Raw genomic sequence first — 22,810 nt, forward strand, 5'->3', positions numbered from 1 at the left:
CGCGCTACACGCTTCAGCACTCGGTGGTGCCGTTGTGTGAGCTTGTGTGGCCTGCCACTTCGCGGCTGAGCCGTTGTTTCTCCTAGACGTTTAATGAAGAGCTCAGCGTCATAGGATGCCACCTTTCCAACAAGTCAGTTCATCAAATTTCTGCCCTTCTAGAGCTGCCCCGGTCATTTGTAAGTGTAAGCGTAACCCAAAGGTTGCGAGTTAGAATCTCATCACAGACAACTTTTGCATTTTAGCAACTTTTTAACTAGTAGCAACTACTTAGCATGTTAGCTAACCCTCCCCCTAACCCTTTTAGCTAACCCTTCCCCTAACCCTAACTTTTTAACCTAACTCCTAAATTTAACCTTAACCTTAACCCTAACCCCTTGCCTAGCTAACGTTAGCCAGCAAGCTAACGTTAGCCACCTAGCTAGAATTTGTAACATATATACGTTTTGCCAATTCATAACATACAATATAGTAGGTTTTGCAAATTCGTAACATATTGTGTATTTTGCAAATTCGTAACATATAATACAAATTGTAATTCGTAACATATCATACGAAAACGGAGATGGACATCCACAAATGAATACGTACCATATGAAATGTAACATATCATACTAAAATGGAGTGTCTCGGATTTAAAGTGGTCAAGCCTCCGACCGACTGGCCTTGGGCCTCTGCACACGCCTTCAGTTATTCATCATTCAGTCAAATATTTGAAGTTGTAGCATGTTACATTTATATTTTTGTTCAGTGAAGTTAGTGTTATTGTCTATCACATTTTATAGGCTACTTTGCTCTCTCCTCTGGCAATGGCTTTGATGTGGAATGTTTTCTTTTTTTGCCATGGTGGCAACAATTTAGCAGCGGCACAATATAATGGAAACAATCTCTGGTCGCTTTGAAAACTGAATTTAAGACAATTTAATACTTTGTAAGGCCTTTAAATAAGATAAATGAATGTACTACTTAAGACTTAAGGACCTGCTGGACACCCTGTTCTTTTGGAGAAAAAAATATTTTAAAAGGAATAGTTTCACCACATTAAAACGAGAGTTCAGTTCACGTAACAGGGTTGTCCTTAAAATGGACAGATGTAAATGAATCACTAATCACATGAAATAAATAATAATCTTCAGAAATAACTTTGTCAAAGCAACAAAATAACTAGGGCTTTACAATGATGGTGAAAACTTAGAGACATTTTAAGTGGGTTAAAATCTTCCTATTCACAGAGGGACATGTCAAAATGCTAAATTAAAAAAGAAAAATATGATTTAATGAATTAGCCATGTGGTCTATATTAAAGGGCTGTCACGTCCACTCCCACTCCGCGCTCAACGTCACCGGTCTACTAACCACCGGTCCTGGCAACCCATCTTTACGCACACCTGGCAACCGTCATTACGCACACCTGTGTCTCATCATCAGTCACACCTGGACTTCATTACTCCCTTGATTACTTACCCTTTTTATAGCATTCTTTTGTTATCAGTCATCAAGTAGTATTGTTTATGTTTCTATATCAGACGCTTCTGATGTTTTGTATCGCTCCATGTTCATTATTATTAAACTCACTAACTGCATCTGCTTCCTGAATCCCTGCGTCTACATTACAGAATACTACCTCAACAAATGGAAGCAGCAGTTAACCAAGACATCTCCCAGATGGTTGGCGAACAGGGACACCTACTTCGTCAACACCTTGACCTGCTGGCTCATTTGGGTACGGCTATGGATAAGGTCCTCCTCGTTCTTCAACGAGTTGACATTACTCAAGGGGCGTCATCTCCAAACAGCGGAGGATTCCTGAAGGTCCGCCCCCAGGTGGTAAGGGTAGGCAACAACACATATGCCACGCCGATCCTCAACCCAGGGGCCCCTCAGGGGTGCATGCTTAGTCCCCTCCTGTACTTCGTGGCCAAGCACGACTCCAACACCATCATTAAGTTTGCTGACGACACAACAGTGGTAGGCCTGATCACCAACAACGATGAAACAGCCTATAGGGAGGAGGTCAGAGACCTGGCAGTGTGGTGCCAGGACAACAACCTCTCCCTCAATGTGAGCAAGACAAAGGAGCTGATCGTGGACTACAGGAAAAGGAGGGCCAAACACGCCCCCATTCACATCAACAGGGCTATACTGGACCGGGTTGAGAGTTTCAAGTTCCTTGGTGTCTACATCACCAACAAACTATCATGGTCCAAACACACCAAGACAGTGGTGAAGAGGGCATGACAACGCCTTATCCCCCTAAGGAGACTCAAAAGACTTGGCAAGGTTCCCCAGATCCTCAAAAAGTTATACAGCTGCACCATTGTGAGCATCCTGACCGGTTGCATCACCGCCTGGTGTGGCAACTGCTCGGCATCCGACCGTAAGGCGCTACAGAGGGTAGTGCGTACGGCCCAGTACATCACTGGGGTCAAGCTTCCTGCCATCCAGGACCTATATACCAGGCGGTGTCAGAGGAAGGCCCCAAAAATTGTCAAAGACTCCCCCTCCCCCCCTTTGTTTTTACACTGCTGCTATTCGCTGTTTATTATCTATGCATAGTCACTTTACCCCTACCTACATGTACAAATTACCTTGACTAACCTGTACCCCCGCACATTGACTAGGTACCGGTACTGTCACGTTCGTCTAATGACGGGTCAGACCAAGGCGCAGCATGATATACGTACATGTTTATTTACACTGAATAAACACACGACAAAACAACAAACGAACGAAACGTGAAGTCCTAAGGTTGTACATATAACGAACCTTACCCGGAACAAGATCCCACAACCCACTAGTGCCAATAGGCTGCCTAAGTATGATCCCCAATCAGAGACAACGAGCTACAGCTGCCTCTGCTTGGGAACCACACCGGCCAACATAGATCTACACATACTAGAATAACATAGAAAACACCACAAAGAATATACACACCCTGACTCAACATATAAGAGTCCCCTGAGTCAGGGCGTGACAGGTACCCCCTGTATATAGCCTCGTTATATTTAATTTATTGTGTTACTTGTTATTTAATTTTTTATTTAATTTTATTTTGGAAATATTTTCTTAACTCTATTTCTTGAACTGCATTGTTGGTTAAGGGCTTGTAAGTAAGCATTTCATGGTAAGGTCTACACCTGTTGTATTCGGCGCATGTGACAAATAACATTTGATTTTATTTGATTCTCTACCACAAGTCGACCCAGCGTGCCAGTACCCCAGCCCATCCAGCAGTCCGTCCTGGTCAACGATGCCCGATTGTCCCTCCCGGACAAATATGACGGGACTCCATTGAAATGCCGTGGCTTTCTACTCCAGTGTTCCCTCTATTTCGCACATCAGATGGGAGTCCCCACCACCGAGAGGTCCAAGGTTGCCATGGTTATTTCTCTGCTGACTGGGCGGGCGATGGAGTGGGCCACGGCCGTCTGGGAGAGAGGAGAGGAAGAGCTGGGTTCCTATGAGGGGTTCATGGCTCTGTTCAGGTGGGTCTTCGACCATCCACTAGAGGGCAGAGAGAGGGGTGAGCGCCTACTCCAACTACGGCAGGATGGCCAGACCACGGCGGAGTACGCGCTCACCTTTTGGACAGTGGCAGCATCCAGCGGATGGAATGAGCCGGCGCTCCGCACCCTATTCAGAAGAGAATTGCGCGAAGAGGTCCAGACAGAGTTGGCGTGCCGAGACAACAACCTATCTTTGGATGCCCTCATCGCGATGGCCATCCGTCTGGATAACATTCTTCAGGAGCATCGGTACCCCCATCGCCTCTCTCCCTCCTCTGTTGATCATTCTGAGTCAGAGCCTGAACCCATGGAGATTACTCCCTTCCAGTGTGTTCTGGGTTATCAGCCAGCCCTGGCTCCGTGGACTCCAAGCCAGACCGAAGCTCCTGCAGTGGACGAGTGGTTCAGGCGCGCAGAAGAGGTATGGAACGATGCCCACGTGAGACTCCAGCGCGCCGTCCGCCGTCAGAAAGAGCAGGCGGATCACCACCGCAGTGAGGCTCCTATGTTCCATCCTGGTGATCGAGTCTGGCTCTCCACCAGGAACCTCCCGCTCCGCCTGCCCTGTAAGAAGCTGAGTCCCCAGTTTGCGGGGCCGTTCAAGGTCCTCCGGAGGGTCAACGATATCCGATCTCACTTTTACCCAGTCTTCCCCCATTGGTTTCAGATCATCAGAGACAGCTCACTCGCATCCTCTCCTTCCTTCTCATCCTTGGTTGTCAAAGCAAGACGCAGACTCCGAGCCTTGTACATAATTAATTTGTCTGTATCGTCCAGAAAGCCATATGTATTAATGCGCTTTAACAATAGGATTCTGATGGCATGGTAAAACAAAGCCCCTACTATCAACGTCCCAATTATGGTTAGCCCAAGCTACAATCTAGTGGGTTTTCTGATAACCTCCAACTTGGAGGACACGAAAAGATAAGGTTTCCTTGGAGGAAACCCTCCCTAGACTCAATGGATTCTTACAAATATTTAATTTGTTTCAGAAACCACCAGCAGGATGAGCAGTGCCTCCTCCCCTCACTTTGTGCTCTCCTCACAGTTTAGGGGCAGCGCTCTGTCTCTCCTTCTCGCCTTTCCAAATCAATAATTACAACTATTGATAAATTATCCAACCCAAATTTAGAATAACAGTCCCTGGTACTTCACGTTGAGTCTATCACTCGAATTTAAGACCCTCAACTTAGCACACTCCGACACTGGCAGAATGTACATTTACAGACAGGGGGAAATATATATATATGTACTGTATGTACTACCAACGTTAACATACAGTATATTCATCTTATATTTCCAGCATTAACTTTTCTCAGCACAGCCCCCGTTTGTCCCTGTCTCACACTGTCACGAGTGGCATGTTAATGACAGATCGGTATCTCGTCGGATTATCCCTTCCATGTATCTAGATACCATCTGGAGTCACATCGCCATAACCTTGTGTCGTGACGTGACTTACTTTAATGTATGACTGTTATTTATCGAATCACCTATCTATGTTTAATTCTCACAATTAACTCATTAGGAATTTGGGGCACCATGGAAGAAGTTGTTTAGCGAGTTAACATTTCCCGGATTAAACTATTTGAAGATATATATGTTATATATCGATAACAGTCACTTATCAAATAATTACCTCTCATCAGTCTCATTCTGAACGTCGCATAATCCTTGAACCTGCAAGAACCCTAACCTTATTGATGAATCAGCAATACACAAATTGGCTTAGTTATTTATTTACTAACTAACTAAATAATAACACAATACAAAAACACACACACACACACACACACACACACACACACACACACACACACACACACACACACACACAGGTTATTGATTACTAACGTAATACAATGAAAACAGGTCCTTAGTGGACTGGACTAACATTAGCATGAATGCTTGGGTAGTGGAGGGGTCAGAATGTAAGGGAGAGACAGAGATTCAAACTATCGTAGTTACTTTGGAAACTATGCTCACAGAAATACAAATGCTTAAAACCCCACTAAAGTCTCATTCAAATTAGAAATGCAACATATACTTACGTGTAGCTGTCCTCGATAGTTGAGTTGATGATGTAGGACTCTGGTTTGCCCACCTGAGATCTCAATGTCCTTGGTAGAGTTTCTGGTCGTAGTGCTGGTTAGAATGGATACTTCAGATGTACCAGCGGTTGTCTGAGAGGAATTATCCTCTCCTCATGCCAGCTGCAGACTGAAATGATAAGGTCTAGTGCATTGTCTTCTTCACCACCTCGTGTAGAGGTTGAGCGTTTCAGAGTTTCTCCATTTCAAACGTGTGGACTAACGTCTCACGTTTTCTGGGCTACCTGGTCTGGTAGAATTCAACCATTTGCAACGTTTAGCTCTCGCTTCACATCTGCTGGTCTAAAGGTTGATTTGTTTTTCAAGGCTTTTTATGCCCTCTGGGTAAAAGGGGCGTTCCATCGTGATGACACAATCACTGATGTCACTCGGGGTGTGGCTAGTCACTGTGCATAGTTTATATGAAAAACTATTATCTCATTAGAAGACTGAAATCACATTATTTTCTTCACCAAAATACTCTTATACGTAATCATATATTTAATCCAACATTTAGATGTAAACTTGATAGATAGAATATGTACACTTTCCGAGTTACAGTTATTACTTGATACCAATGACATCACAAAATAATAAACAATATGACATGATTATTCTTCAGATCCTCACAGACCATTCCAAACACTTGGAGATCAGGAATAATGTTCCAATCTCCAATCTTTTGATGGTGGAGTCTTGGCGGGAAGACTTCCTTTGTTAACAAAGGGGTCCTTTCTCCCAATACTTCATGGCATTGAAGAGAATGTCTGCACGGTATTTATGACCGGTCATAAAACTGGCCCCCAGGAAAGGGGGTGTTCAAACCTTTGCCTAGCCGGCATGTTTGATCCTCAACCCATGAGGGCAAGTCATTACACTCCCCCTCTGGTGGTTCAATCTTGGTGTTATTCTGCAAGTTGCAACCAACCATAAAAATTACCATGGGATGTCCTAGTTGTTGGTTATTGTTGCGGTCCCCCTCTGGTTGTTTACCTTGGGAGGATCTCTGAAAGCTGCAGGCCACCACAAGAATGGCCAGGGGATGTCCTGGTTTGGGATCACCGTTGCGGTCCCCCTCTGGTGGTTTACCTTTGGAGGATCTCTGCAAGCTGCAGGCCACCACAAGAATGGCCAGGGGATGTCCTGGTTGGGGATCGCCGTTGCGGTCCCACTCTGGTGGTTTACCCTGGTAGGCTTTCTTCCAACGGAGCAGTCCATCACAAGAATGGGCAGCGGGCGTACTGGTTGGGCATCGCCATTCCGGACCCGTCGTCCGGTCGTCCAGGCTGGTAGATCTGGGCAGTACCTTAGGCAGATGTTAACAACGCACACACACACTCATGAAATACATAATTACATTTTGGTGTTTTGGCACCAACTGATGGTTGTATGGGGAACTTGTTTATTCCTCTATCACCTCGCGTCAGAGAAAATGAAACAAAATGAATAAAAGCATAAACTAAAGAGATACAAAATATAGTTACCACACCTTAATCATCTAATTGGATTGTATTCTATATATGTCCATGGTCTTGACTAAATGACTATCATGGCATTGTCTCTAATGTCATGTCTAGGGTTTTCCCACTTAGTGGTGTGTTGCTTAGACACTATCCTAAGATGATAACTATAAGTCTACAGTTTGTAAGGCACTAGCTTCGGACAGTCTACAGGGATGACTTATGGACTTCTGGGGAGAAACTGGTGAGTACAGTGGCTGTAGAATCAAAGGCCTCAGGGTAAATGTAACTTTACCAAGGCTGGTGTTTTGCTCGGACCCTTAAGTGATCCTAGCATAAATCCTCATTGAATGTTCCGTTGTACATGTGCGTTTATGCTTACACAAACGCGCATACCAAGGGAAAGAAAACCAATTATCCTGGTAGGCTGCAACCTGTTCAGAATGAGTCTGACTTCATCAGATAATTTCCATGTCAATGACAGAAGGTCAGTAAGAATCACAAACCATATGCCATGGGGGCCTGTAGTGGTTTTACTACAAGTCAATGTGTCTTACACCATTGTAGTGGCGATAGGTATGAAAGAGTCTTATTCATAGCTATGTTATCCACGTAGGAGCTAACCTCACGACGGAAGTACTCTATAAGCACTGAACCAGTCGTACACGGTGTGATCATGGTTCATGACTTCTACTAACTCCACTGTCGCTGTTGTCAAGGGCCATTTGACTTGTTAGGTCTCTAACCTTCTTACTGATTGTGGCTGGACTGACTGTTGCTGGCATTGGTACTGGTACTCAAGGGGACCAGCTATCCTACCGATTTATTCTGAAATGTTATCCTACTGGAATACATGATTAGAGCATTTTACTAGTTGCATTGTAGTTGAAACTACACATGGCAAGGAATGATTATTGTTGCCATTTATTTGGAGGTGGAAAGTCCACTGGAGTTATTTGACGACCAGTGTGGTACACCTCAGTGATATCTCAGATGTGTTCTAAGGTTATCCCCATCGAGGAGCTTGTCCGCTCTATGTTGTCATGGGGAAGTTTACAACTAGATTTGTTTCCTGCTCTGGTGGCCTCATACAGTGTTGCACGTAGGCTCGATATGGCACAGTATTTCACCAGTGGGAATCATCGGGTCAGTTGCGGGACAGACACCGTTAGTTTCATTGTAAGGGGTTTCAGTCCCCCTCAAAGCGGAAAATGTAACATTGGAAGCAGAGTACACTCTGCACGTCGATGCATCCATAGGACAAGTGTCCATAGGACAAGATAAGTTAATCTCAGCTACAGTATCGCATGAGTCCAAGGAGGAGTGAAGTGGCTCATTCACAGAGACTGCTGGCTTGAAATCATGAAAGGACTGGTCAATCAGGTTTGCTGATTGAATGTAACGAGATATCGCAATATCTCCTTGGGTCAGATGCTTCACAGAGAAGTGTCAAGACATATTTTTCGAAAGGGGTTCTTTTGATACAGTGCCTTGCTTGCAAAACTATTAATTCCCCTTGGCGTTCTTCCTATTTTGTTACATTACAACCTGTAATTTAAATGGATTTTTATTTGGATTTCATGTAATGGACATACACAAAATAGTCATAATTGGTGAAGTCAAATGAAAAAAATTACTTGTTTCAAATAATAAAAATAAAAAAATTACGTAAAAGTGGTGCGTGCATATGATAAATTGTTTTTTACTTTTTTATTTATTTTACCTTTATTTAACTATGCAAGTCAGTTAAGAACAAATTCTTATTTACAATGACGGCCTACACCGGCCAAACCTTGACGACGCTGGGCCAATTGTGCGCCGCCCTACGGGACTCCCAATCACGGCCGGCTGTGATACAGCCTCTAATCGAATCAGGGGGTCTGTAGTGACGCCTCAAGCACTGAGATGCAGTGCCTTAGACCGCTGCGCCCCCTTTGCTATGAAGCCCCTAAATAAGATCTGGTGCAACCAATTACCTTCAGAAGTCACATAATTAGTTAAATAAAGTCCACCTGTGTGCAATCTAAGTGTCACATGATCTGTCACATGACCTCAGTATACATACACCTGTTCTGAAAGGCCCCAGAGTCTGCAACACCACTAAGCAAGGGGCACCACCAAGCAAGCGGCACCATGAAGACCAATGAGCTCCCAAACAGGTCAGGGACAAAGTTGTGGAGAAGTACAGATCAGGGTTGGGTTATAAAACAATATCCGAAACTTTGAACATCCCACAGAGCACCATTAAATCCATTATAAAAAAATGGAAAGAATATGGCACCACAACAAACCTGCCAAGAGAGGGCCGCCCACCAAAACTCACGGACCAGGCAAGGAGGGCATTAATCAGAGAAGCAACAAAGAGACCAAAGATAACCCTGAAAGAGCTGCAAAGCTCCACAGTGGAGATTGGAGTATCTGTCCATAGGACCACTTTAAGCCGTACACTCCACAGAGCTGGGCTTTACGGAAGAGTGGCCAGAAAAAAAGCCATTGCTTTAAGAAAAAAATAAGCAAACACGTTTGGTGTTCGCCAAAAGGCATGTGGGAGACTCCCCAAACATTTGGAAGAAGGTACTCTGGCCATCAAGGAAAACGCTATGTCTGGCGCAAACCCAACACCTCTCATCACCCCGAGAACACCATCCCCACTGTGAAGCATGGTGTTGGCAGAATCATGCTGTGGGGATGTTTTTCATCGGCAGGGACTGGAAAACTGGTCAGAATTGAAGTAATGATGGATGGCGCTAAATACAGGGAAATTCTTGAGGGAAACCTGTTTCAGACTTCCAGAGATTTGAGACTGGGATGGAGGTTCACCTTCCAGCAGGACAATGACCTTAAGCATACTTCTAAAGCAACACTCGAGTGGTTTAAGGAGAAACATTTAAATGTCTTGGAATGGCCTAGTCAAAGCCCAGACCTCAATCCAATTGAGAATCTGTGGTATGACTTAAAGATTGCTGTACACCAGCGAAACCCATCCAACTTGCCTTGAAGAATGGGCAGAAACCCCAGTGGCTAGATATGCCAAGCTTATAGAGACATACCCCAAGAGACTTGCAGCTGCAATTGCTGCAAAAGGTAGCTCTACAAAGTATTGACTTTGGGGTGGTGAATAGTTATGCACGCCTACGTTTTCAGTTTTTTTGTCTTATTTCTTGTTTGTTTCACAATAAAACATATTTTGCATCTTCAAAGTGGTAGGCATGTTGTGTAAATCAAATTATACAAACTCCCAAAAAATCCATTTTAATTCCAGGTTGTAAGGCAACAAAATAGGAAAAATGCCAAGGGGGGTGAATACTTTCACAAGCCACTGTATTAGAGCTTATGCATATGCATAGTCTTATGAGCCCAAGTCTGAAAAAAAAAATGGAATACAAATCATGATTGTGCCATTATACCGCATATTACGCATGGAAGATGTACAGCTACATTTCAGATACATCAAACAAAACGGATTTAAGATGTACAGTGGGGAAAAATTTTTTTTAGTCAGCCACCAATTGTGCAAGTTCTCCCACTTAAAAATATGCGAGAGGCCTGTAATTTTCATCATAGGTACACGTCAACTATGACAGACAAAATGAGAAAATAAAATCCAGAAAATCACATTGTAGGATTTTTTATGAATATATTTGCAAATTTTGGTGGAAAATAAGTATTTGGTCAATAACAAAAGTTTCTCAATACTTTGTTATATACCCTTTGTTGGCAATGACACAGGTCAAACGTTTTCTGTAAGTCTTCACAAGGTTTTCACACACTGTTGCTGGTATTTTGGCCCATTCCTCCATGCAGATCTCCTCTAGAGCAGTGATGTTTTGGGGCTGTCGCTGGGCAACACAGACTTTCAACTCCCTCCAAAGATTTTCTATGGGGTTGAGATCTGGAGACTGGCTAGGCCACTCCAGGACCTTGAAATGCTTCTTACGAAGCCACTCCTTCGTTGCCCGGGCGGTGTGTTTGGGATCATTGTCATGCTGAAAGACCCAGCCACGTTTCATCTTCAATGCCCTTGCTGATGGAAGGAGGTTTTCACTCAAAATCTCACGATACATGGCCCCATTCATTCTTTCCTTTACACGGATCAGTCGTCCTGGTCCCTTTGCAGAAAAACAGCCCAAAAGCATGATGTTTCCACCCCCATGCTTCACAGTAGGTATGGTGTTCTTTGGATGCAACTCACCATTCTTTGTCCTCCAAACACGACGAGTTGAGTTTTTACCAAAAAGTTCTATTTTGGTTTCATCTGACCATATGACATTCTCCCAATCCTCTTCTGGATCATCCAAATGCACTCTAGCAAACTTCAGACGGGCCTGGACATGTACTGGCTTAAGCAGGGGGACACGTCTGGCACAGCAGGATTTGAGTCCCTGGCGGCGTAGTGTGTTACTGATGGTAGGCTTTGTTACTTTGGTCCCAGCTCTCTGCAGGTCATTCACTAGGTCCCCCCGTGTGGTTCTGGGATTTTTGCTCACCGTTCTTGTGATCATTTTGACCCCACGGGGTGAGATCTTGCGTGGAGCCCCAGATCAAGGGAGATTATCAGTGGTCTTGTATGTCTTCCATTTCCTAATAATTGCTCCCACAGTTGATTTCTTCAAACCAAGCTGCTTACCTATTGCAGATTCAGTCTTCCCAGCCTGGTGCAGGTCTACAATTTTGTTTCTGGTGTCCTTTGACAGCTCTTTGGTCTTGGCCATAGTGGAGTTTGAAGTGTGACTGTTTGAGGTTGTGGACAGGTGTCTTTTATACTGATAACAAGTTCAAACAGGTGCCATTAATACAGGTAACGAGTGGAGGACAGAGGAGCCTCTTAAAGAAGAAGTTACAGGTCTGTGAGAGCCAGAAATCTTGCTTGTTTGTAGGTGACCAAATACTTATTTTCCACCATAATTTGCAAATAAATTCATTAAAAATCCTACAATGTGATTTTCTGGATTTTCTTTTCTCAATGTGTCTGTCATAGTTGACGTGTACCTATGATGAAAATTACAGGCCTCTCTCATCTTTTTAAGTGGGAGAACTTGCACAATTGGTGGCTGACTAAATACTTATTTTCCCCACTGTATTTGGTTCATAATTGGTCTAGCCTATACTCCAAAATTAGACAAATCCGAGTAATTGCCTTTGAGTGTGGACTGTATTGTTATGCATACTGGATGGACTGGTTACCTTATGCTATGCTCCGAAATGTCTATCCATGAGTCTGGGAGAGAATGTATAGCCCTAGGCGATGCTGTTGGTTCATTGATTGTGCAGGGTGGCTTACAGTTAGCCTACAATTAGTGAATGTGTATTTGTATTTTAAGTAGCCTAGTAATAGGGAATTTTTTATATTTTCATAATTAATTGAGTAACACATTACCTTTAGCTATACAGAATATCTCACCACCATGTGTTTCCATCTCCTCCTCTCTTCTTCTTCTATGGTATATTGGCGATCGTACAATTTAATGTGCATCCCGCCACCTACTGTGCGGGCTGGAAACAGGATTCCAAAAACTTAACTAAAAAAATAAATAAAATAACGTTTCTGTTAAAAAATAAAACAGATCTGATCCCTACACAGGTTCACCAGGAACCTAGGAGGGCGGGTCATCCAGCGCCAGTACCCCTTGCAAGTCCTCAGATGTAAAATCCTTAAGTCCCAAAAACTTTTCTGCCGCAGCCACAATCATGTACAGTTTCTTAGACTTCTTTGAGACTTGTGTCATACAGTTTATAACTGTGACAATGAAAGCCACAAAATCCAGGGTATCTTTAACTGGCAGCAAACATTTACAACAGGCTGTGGTGCGTCCACTACCATATCTTAACTAGTATCACTTGTTTTCTCAATTCTTTGAATCACCTCCGCATAGGAGATTCGATTGACCGTTCTAACTTTTGCCCCCTCAATCTCCTTCACCCTTAAAGGGCACTCCAGGAACTCGGGATCATGATCATCACCACAATTACAACACCATCTTCCATCTACACACCGTTCTTCAGTATACTCTGTCTGTTTGCACACACTTGAAACATGGCCAAATCCTCTTACACTGCAACGGTTTGGGGACGAAAGCTCTTACATAACCAATTTTCACATGCGTAGGTATTTGCTCTTTGTCAAAAAACAACAGGACCAACAGACTTTCTTATTTTTCTCCATTCAAACAGAGGGTCAGACGCCGGGCACCAACCACACTAGGAATTCTCTTCAGGTACTCAACCTGAACATCAGTCGTCATCCCTGAGATGACTCCTTTGACGGGTGCTCTACTTCGAAGTTCAAAACACAAAACTTCTGTTGTCCGGATTATTTTGAGGCTCACTGCAATCTTCCTCTGTTCTTCAGAAATACAATTAATCAAAATAAGACCACTCCTGGTCACTCTGACCGACTCCACTTTTCCCAGCGCATCCTTCACCATTTTCGACACCTCAAACGGGTCTCCCACATATGCATCCTTACTCAACAAACGCATCCCAACAAGAAGCGATTCATTATCATTCATACAAGTATCCTCCACTTCAATTTTAGACAATTTCCTTTTTGTTCCAGGTTTTCGATACTACTGTTGTCCATTCAGAACATTCGTCTTTACCAACTTTGCTCGACGCGCTGCTTGATTCGAACTCAGCAGCCACTTCCGCCATCTTTCTTCCATCTCCTCCTCTCTCTCCTTGATTTATTTCTCGAGTGCACAGACGGGCTGCCAACAGTTTAGTGAAATATGTTTCATTACGAAAACATGTTACTATCGATGTTCCAGAACAGATTTCACTTGGTTTCCCAAATTAAGCACTGGGTAGCTGCAGGACCAAGGTTGGACAGACCATGGCATACAGAGTTTGTGCAGAATATAACCTGTCGGGCAGCAAGAGCATGCTCCTCAAACAGTGGTTGATGCATGGAGTGAAATAAGTGTTCTTGTATTTATTTCTCAGCTGCTCATATTAAGCAATACTCCGCTATAAAACCAAAGTAGCCCACAAAACAGACAGGCGGGAAAGTGCAGGGCCTCCATTCTCTATTCGTGTGGTTGTGGGGCACATATCTTTCTTGTGTTATTATATAAAACAATGGTTGTTGAAGTGTACAGCTACATTTCAGATACATTTTTGTAGATTTCAACAGCAGTAGGACCAATCTACCTTGTTTTATTAGGGCTCTAAAGCAATACTATTACTGAAACTAAACATAAACGCAACATGTAAAGTGTTATTCCCCTGTTTCATGAGCTGAAATAAAGATCCCAGAAAATTTCCAGACACACAAAAATATTATTTATCTCAAATGTTTTGCACAAATTTGTTTACATCCCTGTTAGTGAGCATTTCTCCTTTGCAAAGACAATCCATCCACCTGACAGTTGTGGCATATCAAGAAGCTGATTAAACAGCATGATCATTACACAGGTGCTGTGCTGGGGACAATAAAAGGCCACTCAAAAATGCAGATTTGTCATACAACACAATGCCACAGATGTCTAAAGTTTTGAGGGAGTGTGCAATTGGCATGCTGACTGCAGGAATGTCCAACAGATCTATTGCCAGAGACTTAAATGTTCATTTCTCTACCATAAGCCGCCTCCAACGTCGTTTTAGAGAATTTGGCAGTACGTCCATCCGGCCTCACAACCGCAGACCACGTGTAACCACGCCATGTCTGTAATAAAGCACTTTTATGGTGAAAGAAATCATTCTGATTGGCTGGGCCTGGCTCCCCAGTGGGTGTGCCTATGCCCTCCCAGGCCCACCCATGGCTGCGCCCCTGCCCATTCATATGAAATCCATAGATTAGGGCCTATTGAATTTATTTAAATTGACTGATTTCCTTCTATGAACTGTAACTCAGTAAAACTTTGAAATTGTTGCATGTTGTGTTTATATTTTTGTTCAGTATAGTCGTGCCCCCCCCCCATGGATTTATAAAATACCCCCCTCAGGCATGTCATCCGGGAGCCGGACCTGGCCCCATAATCTACAAACAGTGAGAGGCCAAAACCAGGCCCGACATCCTGGAACATGTCATTCACCATTATATTAAACAAAACTGGACTAATTACACTTCCCTGCGGTGTCCCATTCTCTATCCCCACTGACTCAGAATATGCCCCACCAACTCTGACCTGGATAGTCTGGTTCTTCAAGAAATCAAATAAAATCAATGTTTATTGGTTGCATACACAGATTTGCTAGTAACAGTGCATGGTACTGGGCGTAGGCCAGGTAGTGGTGACTGTTTAACAGTCTGATGGCCTGAAAATAAAAACTGTTTGTCAGTCTCTCGGTCCCAGCTTTGCTTCACCTGTACTGTCTCCGCTTTCTAGATGTAGTCCTGTGTAGCTCAGTTGGTAGAGCAAGGCGCTTGCAACGCCAGGGTTGTGGGTTCGATTCCCACGGGGGACCAGTATGGAAAAATAAAAACATAAAATGTATGCACTCACTAACTGTAAGTCGCTCTGGATAAGAGCATCTGCTAAATGACTTAAATGTAGATGGTAGCGTGGTGAACAGGCTTGGGTGGCTGAGGTCTTTGATGATCTTGTTGGCCTTCCTGTGACACCGTGAGCTGCAGCTGTCCTGGAGGTCAGGCAGTGTGCCCCCGGTGATGCGTTGGACTGACTCCACCACCCTCTGGAGAGCCGTGCGGGTGGTGCAGTTGCCGTACCAGGTGATTATACAGCCCAACAGAATACTCTTGAGGGTGCATCTGTGGAAGTTTGTGAGGGGGTCTTAGGGGCCAAGACTAATTTATTCAGCCTCCTAAGGTTGAAGAGGCGCTATTGTGCCTTCTTCACCACGCTGTCGGTGTGGAGGGACCATTTCAGGTACTCAGTGATGTACACGCCGAGGAACTTGAAGCTTTTGACCTTCTCCACTGCAGCCCCGTCGATGTGGATGGGGGCGTGCTCTCTCTGCTGTCTCCTGTAGTTCACGATCAGCACCTTAGTTTTGTTGACATTGAGGTTATATTCCTGCCACCACTCTTGCAGTGCTCTCACCTCCTCCCTGTAGGCTGTCTCGTCGTTGTTGGTAATCAGGCCTACCACTGTTATGTCGTAAGCAAACTTTTGAGTTGGAGACATGCAAGTACAGGAGGGGGCTGAGTACGCACCCCTGTGGGATCCACGTGTTAAGGATCAGCGTGGCGGAGGTGTTGTTGCCTACCTTCACCACCTGGCTGCCTGTCAGGAAGTCTAGGACCCAGTTGCACAAATCTAGGACCAAGTTGCACAATCCTGAATCCAATTAAACAGGTGACACCGCACCCCAGCAACATGCAACTTCAGCAGCAGTCCCCCTTTCCAGAGCATGTCGTATGCCTTTTCAATGTCTAGAAATAACACCACCACGTCCTTCTTGTTGGCCAGCGCCTTCTTTATATCTCAGTCCAGTGCTAGCACAGAGTCCATGGTACAAAGTCCTAACGTTAATCCGCTCTGGTATGGGGAAAAGAGACCTTCACTCTCAAACATACAGTGAGGGAAAAAAGTATTTGATCCCCTGCTGATTTTGTAAGTTTGCCCACTGACAAAGACATGATCAGTCTATAATTTTAATGGTAGGTTTATTTGAACAGTGAGAGACAGAATAACAACAAAAAACTCCAGGAAAATGCATGTAAAAAATGTTATAAATTGATTTGCATTTTAATGAGGGAAATAAGTATTTGACCCCTCTGCAAAACATGACTTAGTACTTGGTGGCAAAACCCTTGTTGGCAATCACAGAGGTCAGACGTTTCTTGTAGTTGGCCACCAGGTTTGCACATATCTCAGGAGGGATTTTGTTCCACTCCTCTTTGCAGATCTTCTCCAAGTCATTAAGGTTTCGAGGCTGACGTTTGGCAACTCGAACCTTCAGCTCCCTCCACAGATTTTCTATGGGATTAAGGTCTGGAGACTGGCTAAGCCACTCCAGAACCTTAATGTGCTTCTTCTTGAGCCACTCCTTTGTTGCCTTGGCCGTGTGTTTTGGGTCATTGTCATGCTGGAATACCCATCCACGACCCATTTTCAATGCCCTGGCTGAGGGAAGGAGGTTCTCACCCAAGATTTGACGGTACATGGCCCCGTCCATCGTCCCTTTGATGCGGTGAAGTTATCCTGTCCCCTTAGCAGAAAAATACCCCCAAAGCATAATGTTTCCACCTCCATGTTTGACGGTGGGGATGGTGTTCTTGGGGTCATAGGAAGCATTCCTCCTCCTCCAAACACGGCGAGTTGAGTTGATGCCAAAGAGCTCGATTTTGGTCTCATCTGACCACAACACTTTCACCCAGTTCTCCTCTGAATCATTCAGATGTTCATTGGCAAACTTCAGACGGCCCTGTATGTGTGCTTTCTTGAGCAGGGGGACCTTGCGGGCGCTGCAGGATATCAGTCCTTCACGGCGTAGTGTGTTACCAATTGTTTTCTTGGTGACTATGGTCCCAGCTGCCTTGAGATCATTGACAAGATCCTCCCGTGTAGTTCTGAGCTGATTCCTCACCATTCTCATGATCATTGCAACTCCACGAGGTGAGATCTTGCATGGAGACCCAGGCCGAGGGAGATTGACAGTTCTTTTGTGTTTCTTCCATTTGCGAATAATCACACCAACTGTTGTCACCTTCTCACCAAGCTGCTTGGCAATGGTCTTGTAGCCCATTCCAGCCTTGTGTAGATCTACAATCTTGTCCCTGACATCCTTGGAGAGCTCTTTGGTCTTGGCCATGGTGAAGAGTTTGGAATCTGATTGATTGATTGCTTCTGTGGACAGGTGTCTTTTATATAGGTAACAAACTGGGATTAGGAGCACTCCCTTTAAGAGTGTGCTCCTAATCTCAGCTTGTTACCTGTATAAAAGACACCTGGGAGCCAGAAATCTTTCTGATTGAGAGGGGGTCAAATACTTATTTCCCTCATTAAAATGAAAATTAATTTATAACATTTTTGACATGGGTTTCTCTGGATTATTTTGTTGTTATTCTGTCTCTCACTGTTCAAATAAACCTACCATTAAAATTATAGACTGATCATTTTCTTGTCAGTGGGCAAACGTACAAAATCAGCAGGGGATCATACACTTTTTTCCCTCACTGTATGTACTAATTTGTCTGTGACCATTCTTTCCATTACTTTACACAGTACAGAGGTCAACTCTATGGGTCGGTATGAGCCTGGGTGGGATGCTTTTTTTCCCGGTTTCACGATTGGCACTATGGCATGTTTCCACGCTGCTGGTAACGTCCCCTCCTCCCATACTGTATTCATTAATGCCAGTACCTCCTATAGTACCAAATCATCCAGTTGTTTAAGTTGTTCATAGCCCATCCTTACCCCGGGCCGTGTTTCCTCCTCCTTGTATCGTCCGGCACAGATCAGTGATTGTAAAAAATTAAAAAATTGCTCAGCTCAATATTGTCATAGTTGAGCTCAAGCTCATCCTCTATGTCTGACGTCATTACTGTCTGTGTCTTAATTCCCTCCTCCCCAACATTATCTACACTGTGGATAGCCTGAAATATTTTGACACATAAGTCAGCTTTATCTTTATAATTCACGGTGATCTCTTCTCCATCCTCCAACACCGGCATACCCAACCGTCTGTAACTTCCCGACATTTGCCAAATCACAGCCCACACTTCCCCCACTGATGTATCAGCCCCCAATTTCCCGCAATATTTCGCCAACACTCCCACTTAGCTCCCATAATGACCTTCCTCACCTCCCTTTGCTTTAATACTCCACCGCTGAACTCTCCATTGGATATCGTCTCAAGGCCCTGTATGCCAAATTTCTAGCACAACTGCAGCATCACAAACCTTGTTCCTCCAGGGCATACTGATCCATGCCCTAGGGGCCTTTTATGTGGGATAGTAAGCGCAGAAGCTTGAATTATCATTGAACACAGGGATTCATTCCATTCTTCAACTGATCAGTCACTATGTCACGGTTTCGGCCGAGGCTGCTCCTCCTCCTGGTTCGGGCAGGCATCGGCGGTCGTCGTCCCCGGAGTACTAGCTGCCACCGATCTATGTTTCATGTTCGTTTGGTTTGGTCTTGATGTTGTACACCTGTGTCTAGTTAGTCCTCATTAGTGTTCTATTTAAGTCTCGTTGGGTGTGTCTGTGTTTGTGTGTGATTATTTCTGTCGTGTGTTGTGCTTGTTTTGCTTTCGCTCGGTTGAGCTTCACTCCACTGCGTTGGAGCGTTTACGCACATGTTTAGTGCGCCTTTTGTTTGTGTCGCCTTCGTGCGTAGTTTCGCCTTCGGGCAAGTTTTGTTCGTATTTTCCTTGTTGGAATTTGAACTAAAGTCTTTTGGACTATACTTCGGTGTCCTGCGCTTGATTCCACCACTACACCCACCTACAGCATTCTTGACAGAATCACACACCATAAAGAATGGAATCAGCAGGAACCGCAGCAGCCCAGGCGACGCTGGAGGACAAGGTCCGTGAACAAAGTGACCAGATCCTGCAGATGGGGTCCGCACTGCAGGAGGTGATCACCACCATCCGAGGCTGGGGGACTCCTCCACCGCCATCCTCCCTGCCAGCACCATCGGCCAGTCAGCCCATTCCCGTTCCGGAACCCCGAGGAGTTCGACTCTCGCTCCCGAGGGCCTACGATGGGACCGTGGCCGGGTGTCAGGGATTCCTTCTCCAGGTGGAGCTGTACCTGGCCACCGTGCACCCGGCGCCCTCGGGACATGAGAGCGTGTCCGCCCTGATCTCCTGCCTTTCCGGGAAGGCGTTGGAATGGGCCAACGCGGAGTGGAGGAGGATCGACGCGGATACCATCACCTACGACGAGTTCTCCCGCCGCTTCAGGGCGGTGTTTGACCATCCCCCGGAGGGGAAAGCGGCGGGGGAGCGTCTGGTCTTCCTCCGGCAGGGGAGGAGGAGTGCCCAGGAGTTCGCCCTAGAATTCCGTACTCTAGCGGCAGATGCAGGGTGGAATGAGCGGACTCTCGTCGATCACTACAGATGTAGTCTTCGCGAGGACGTCCGTCGGGAGCTGGCCTGTAGGGACACCAGCCACTCGTTCGACCAGTTGGTCGACATGTCCATCAGGCTGGATAACCTGCTAGCTACCCGCGGACGTTCCGAGGGGGGTCCGTCCATTTCACCCTCCAGCGCCTCCGAGCCGTGCCCCATGGAGCTCGGGGGCGCTGGCGCTAGAGAGCGGAGGAGGAAGAGCCCGAGGGGGCCTGTCTCCTGCACCAAGTGCGGTCGTGGAGGGCACACTGCGGCCAGGTGCTGGGGAGGGTTCTCCGAGGGAGAGGACAACAGGCCACGCACTGGGGGGGCCTCCCAGGTGAGTAGACGCCCCGCTTACCCAGAGCTTTCTGTTGCGCACTTTTGTATACCTGTTGGTTTTCCACAGGTTGCACCTCATTCCCAGCATAAGGCGCTAGTAGATTCAGGCGCAGCTGGGAATTTTGTTGATCGAAAGTTTTGTTTAGAGTTAGGGATCCCTCTCCTACCTGTTGACAAACCTTTTCCCGTACATGCCTTAGATAGCCGCCCGTTGGGGTCGGGGTTGATCAGGGAGGTCACAGCGCCACTTAGGATGTGTGCGCAAGGGGGTCATGAAGAGACTATACAGCTGTATCTGATCGACTCTCCTGCGTACCCAGTGGTGCTGGGGATTCCCTGGTTAAGCACCCATAACCCTGCTATTTCGTGGCAACAGAGGGCTCTCGATGGGTGGTCTGCTCAGTGTGAGGGGCGATGTCTGGGTGTTTCCGTGGGGGCGACATCGGTGGAAAGTCCAAACCAAGTGCCCGCACTGCACATTCCGCCTGAATATGGGGATTTAGCTCTTGTGTTTAGCAAAACTAGGGCGACGCAGTTGCCTCCTCATAGACAGGGGGATTGTGCGATTGATCTCCAGGCAGGAGCAGCGCTCCCACGGAGCCATGTGTATCCTTTGTCTCAAGAGGAGAGGAAAGCTATGGAGACTTACATAGCCGAATCTTTGAGACAGGGATACATTCGGCCTTCCATTTCCCCCGCCTCTTCGAGTTTCTTTTTTGTGAAAAAGAAAGATGGAGGGTTGCGTCCGTGCATTGATTACCGTGATCTCAATCAGATTACTGTGAAATACAGTTATCCACTCCCTCTGATTGCGACCATGACGGAGTCATTGCATGGGGCGCGGTTTTTCACAAAATTGGATCTCAGGAGCGCGTATAACTTGGTGCGCATTAGGGAGGGCGATGAATGGAAAACGGCGTTTAGTACCACGTCAGGTCATTTCGAGTATCTTGTCATGCCATATGGGTTGATGAATGCTCCATCAGTCTTCCAATCCTTCGTAGATGACATTTTACGGGATATGCAGGGACAAGGGGTGGTCGTGTACATTGATGATATTCTGGTGTACTCGTCTACCCGAGCCGAGCATATAACCCTGGTGCGACGTGTATTGAGGAGGCTGTTGGAGCACGACCTATATGTCAAGGCAGAGAAATGTCTGTTTTTCCAGGAGTCGGTCTCCTTTTTGGGTTATCGGTTGTCCGCGTCAGGGGTGAGAATGGAGGTGGATCGTGTGTCCGCTGTGCGTAATTGGCAAACTCCAACCACTGTAAAAGAGGTGCAGCAGTTCTTGGGCTTTGCGAATTACTACCGGAGGTTTATCCGGGGTTTTGGACAGGTGGCAGCTCCCATCACGTCCCTTCTGAAGGGGGGTCCGGTGCGCCTGCAGTGGTCAGCTGATGCGGACAGGGCCTTTGGGAGACTGAAGGACCTGTTTACGTCGGCTCCGGTGCTGGCGCATCCGGATCCCACAATTCCATTTCAGGTTGAGGTGGACGCGTCTGAGGCTGGTATAGGGGCCGTTCTCTCTCAACGGTCCGGCTCGCCACCTAAACTCCGCCCCTGTGCTTTTTACTCCAAAAAGCTCAGCCCGGCGGAGCGTAACTATGACGTTGGGGACAGGGAGCTGTTAGCTGTAGTTCAAGCCCTTAAGGTGTGGAGGCATTGGCTTGAGGGGGCTCAACACCCTTTCCTCATTTTGACTGACCATCGGAACCTGGAGTACATCCGGGCAGCGAGGAGACTGAACCCTCGCCAGGCTCGATGGAGTATGTTTCTCACCAGGTTCGTATTTAAAATCACGTACATCCCTGGGTCCCAGAATGGTAAGGCAGATGCACTGTCCCGGCGGTATGACACGGAGGAGAGGTCCGTTGAGCCTACTCCCATACTACCGGAGTCTTGCCTTGTGGCACCGGTGGTGTGGGAGGTCGATGCCGAGATCGAGCGAGCATTGCGTACAGACCCCAGCCCTCCACAATGTCCTGAGGGTCGGAAGTACGTTCCGCTCGAGATTCGGGATCGACTCATCTACTGGGCTCACACGTCACCCTCCTCTGGACATCTGGGTATTGGCCGGACAGTGCATTGCCTTAGCACTAAATACTGGTGGCCTACTTTGGCTAGGGATGTGAGGGTTTACGTCTCCTCCTGCTCGGTGTGCGCCCAGTGTAAGGCTCCCCGACATCTGCCCAGGGGTATGTTACAGCCCCTACCCGTTCCACAACGACCATGGTCCCACCTCTCGGTGGATTTTGTAACAGACCTTCCCCTCTCTCAGGGGAATACCACCATCCTGGTCGTTGTGGACCGGTTCTCTAGGGCCTGTCGTCTTCTCCCTATGTCGGGTCTTCCTACTGCCCTACAGACTGCTGAGGCCCTATTTACCCACGTCTTCCGGCATTACGGGGTCCCCGAGGATATAGTGTCTGATCGAGGCCCCCAGTTT

At 46.1% G+C, this 22,810-nt stretch overlaps 1 protein-coding gene across 1 annotated transcript in view; it reads right to left on the minus strand.

The window, feature by feature from the left end:
• LOC311149160 (cysteine protease ATG4C-like) overlaps window positions 1-22,810 on the minus strand; it is a gene marked incomplete at its 5' end in the record, with an annotated part of 44,402 nt that overhangs the window by 7,308 nt on the left and 14,284 nt on the right. Inside the window, one exon of the mRNA XM_084186245.1 lies at window positions 5,558-5,689. Within this exon, the coding sequence (XP_084042371.1) occupies window positions 5,558-5,689 (132 nt within the window). The remainder of the gene's footprint in view (window positions 1-5,557; window positions 5,690-22,810) is intronic.

Source organism: Coregonus lavaretus, assembly GCF_964263955.1.
Source record: "Coregonus lavaretus genome assembly, chromosome: 21".
NCBI classification, from domain to species: domain Eukaryota; kingdom Metazoa; phylum Chordata; class Actinopteri; order Salmoniformes; family Salmonidae; genus Coregonus; species Coregonus lavaretus.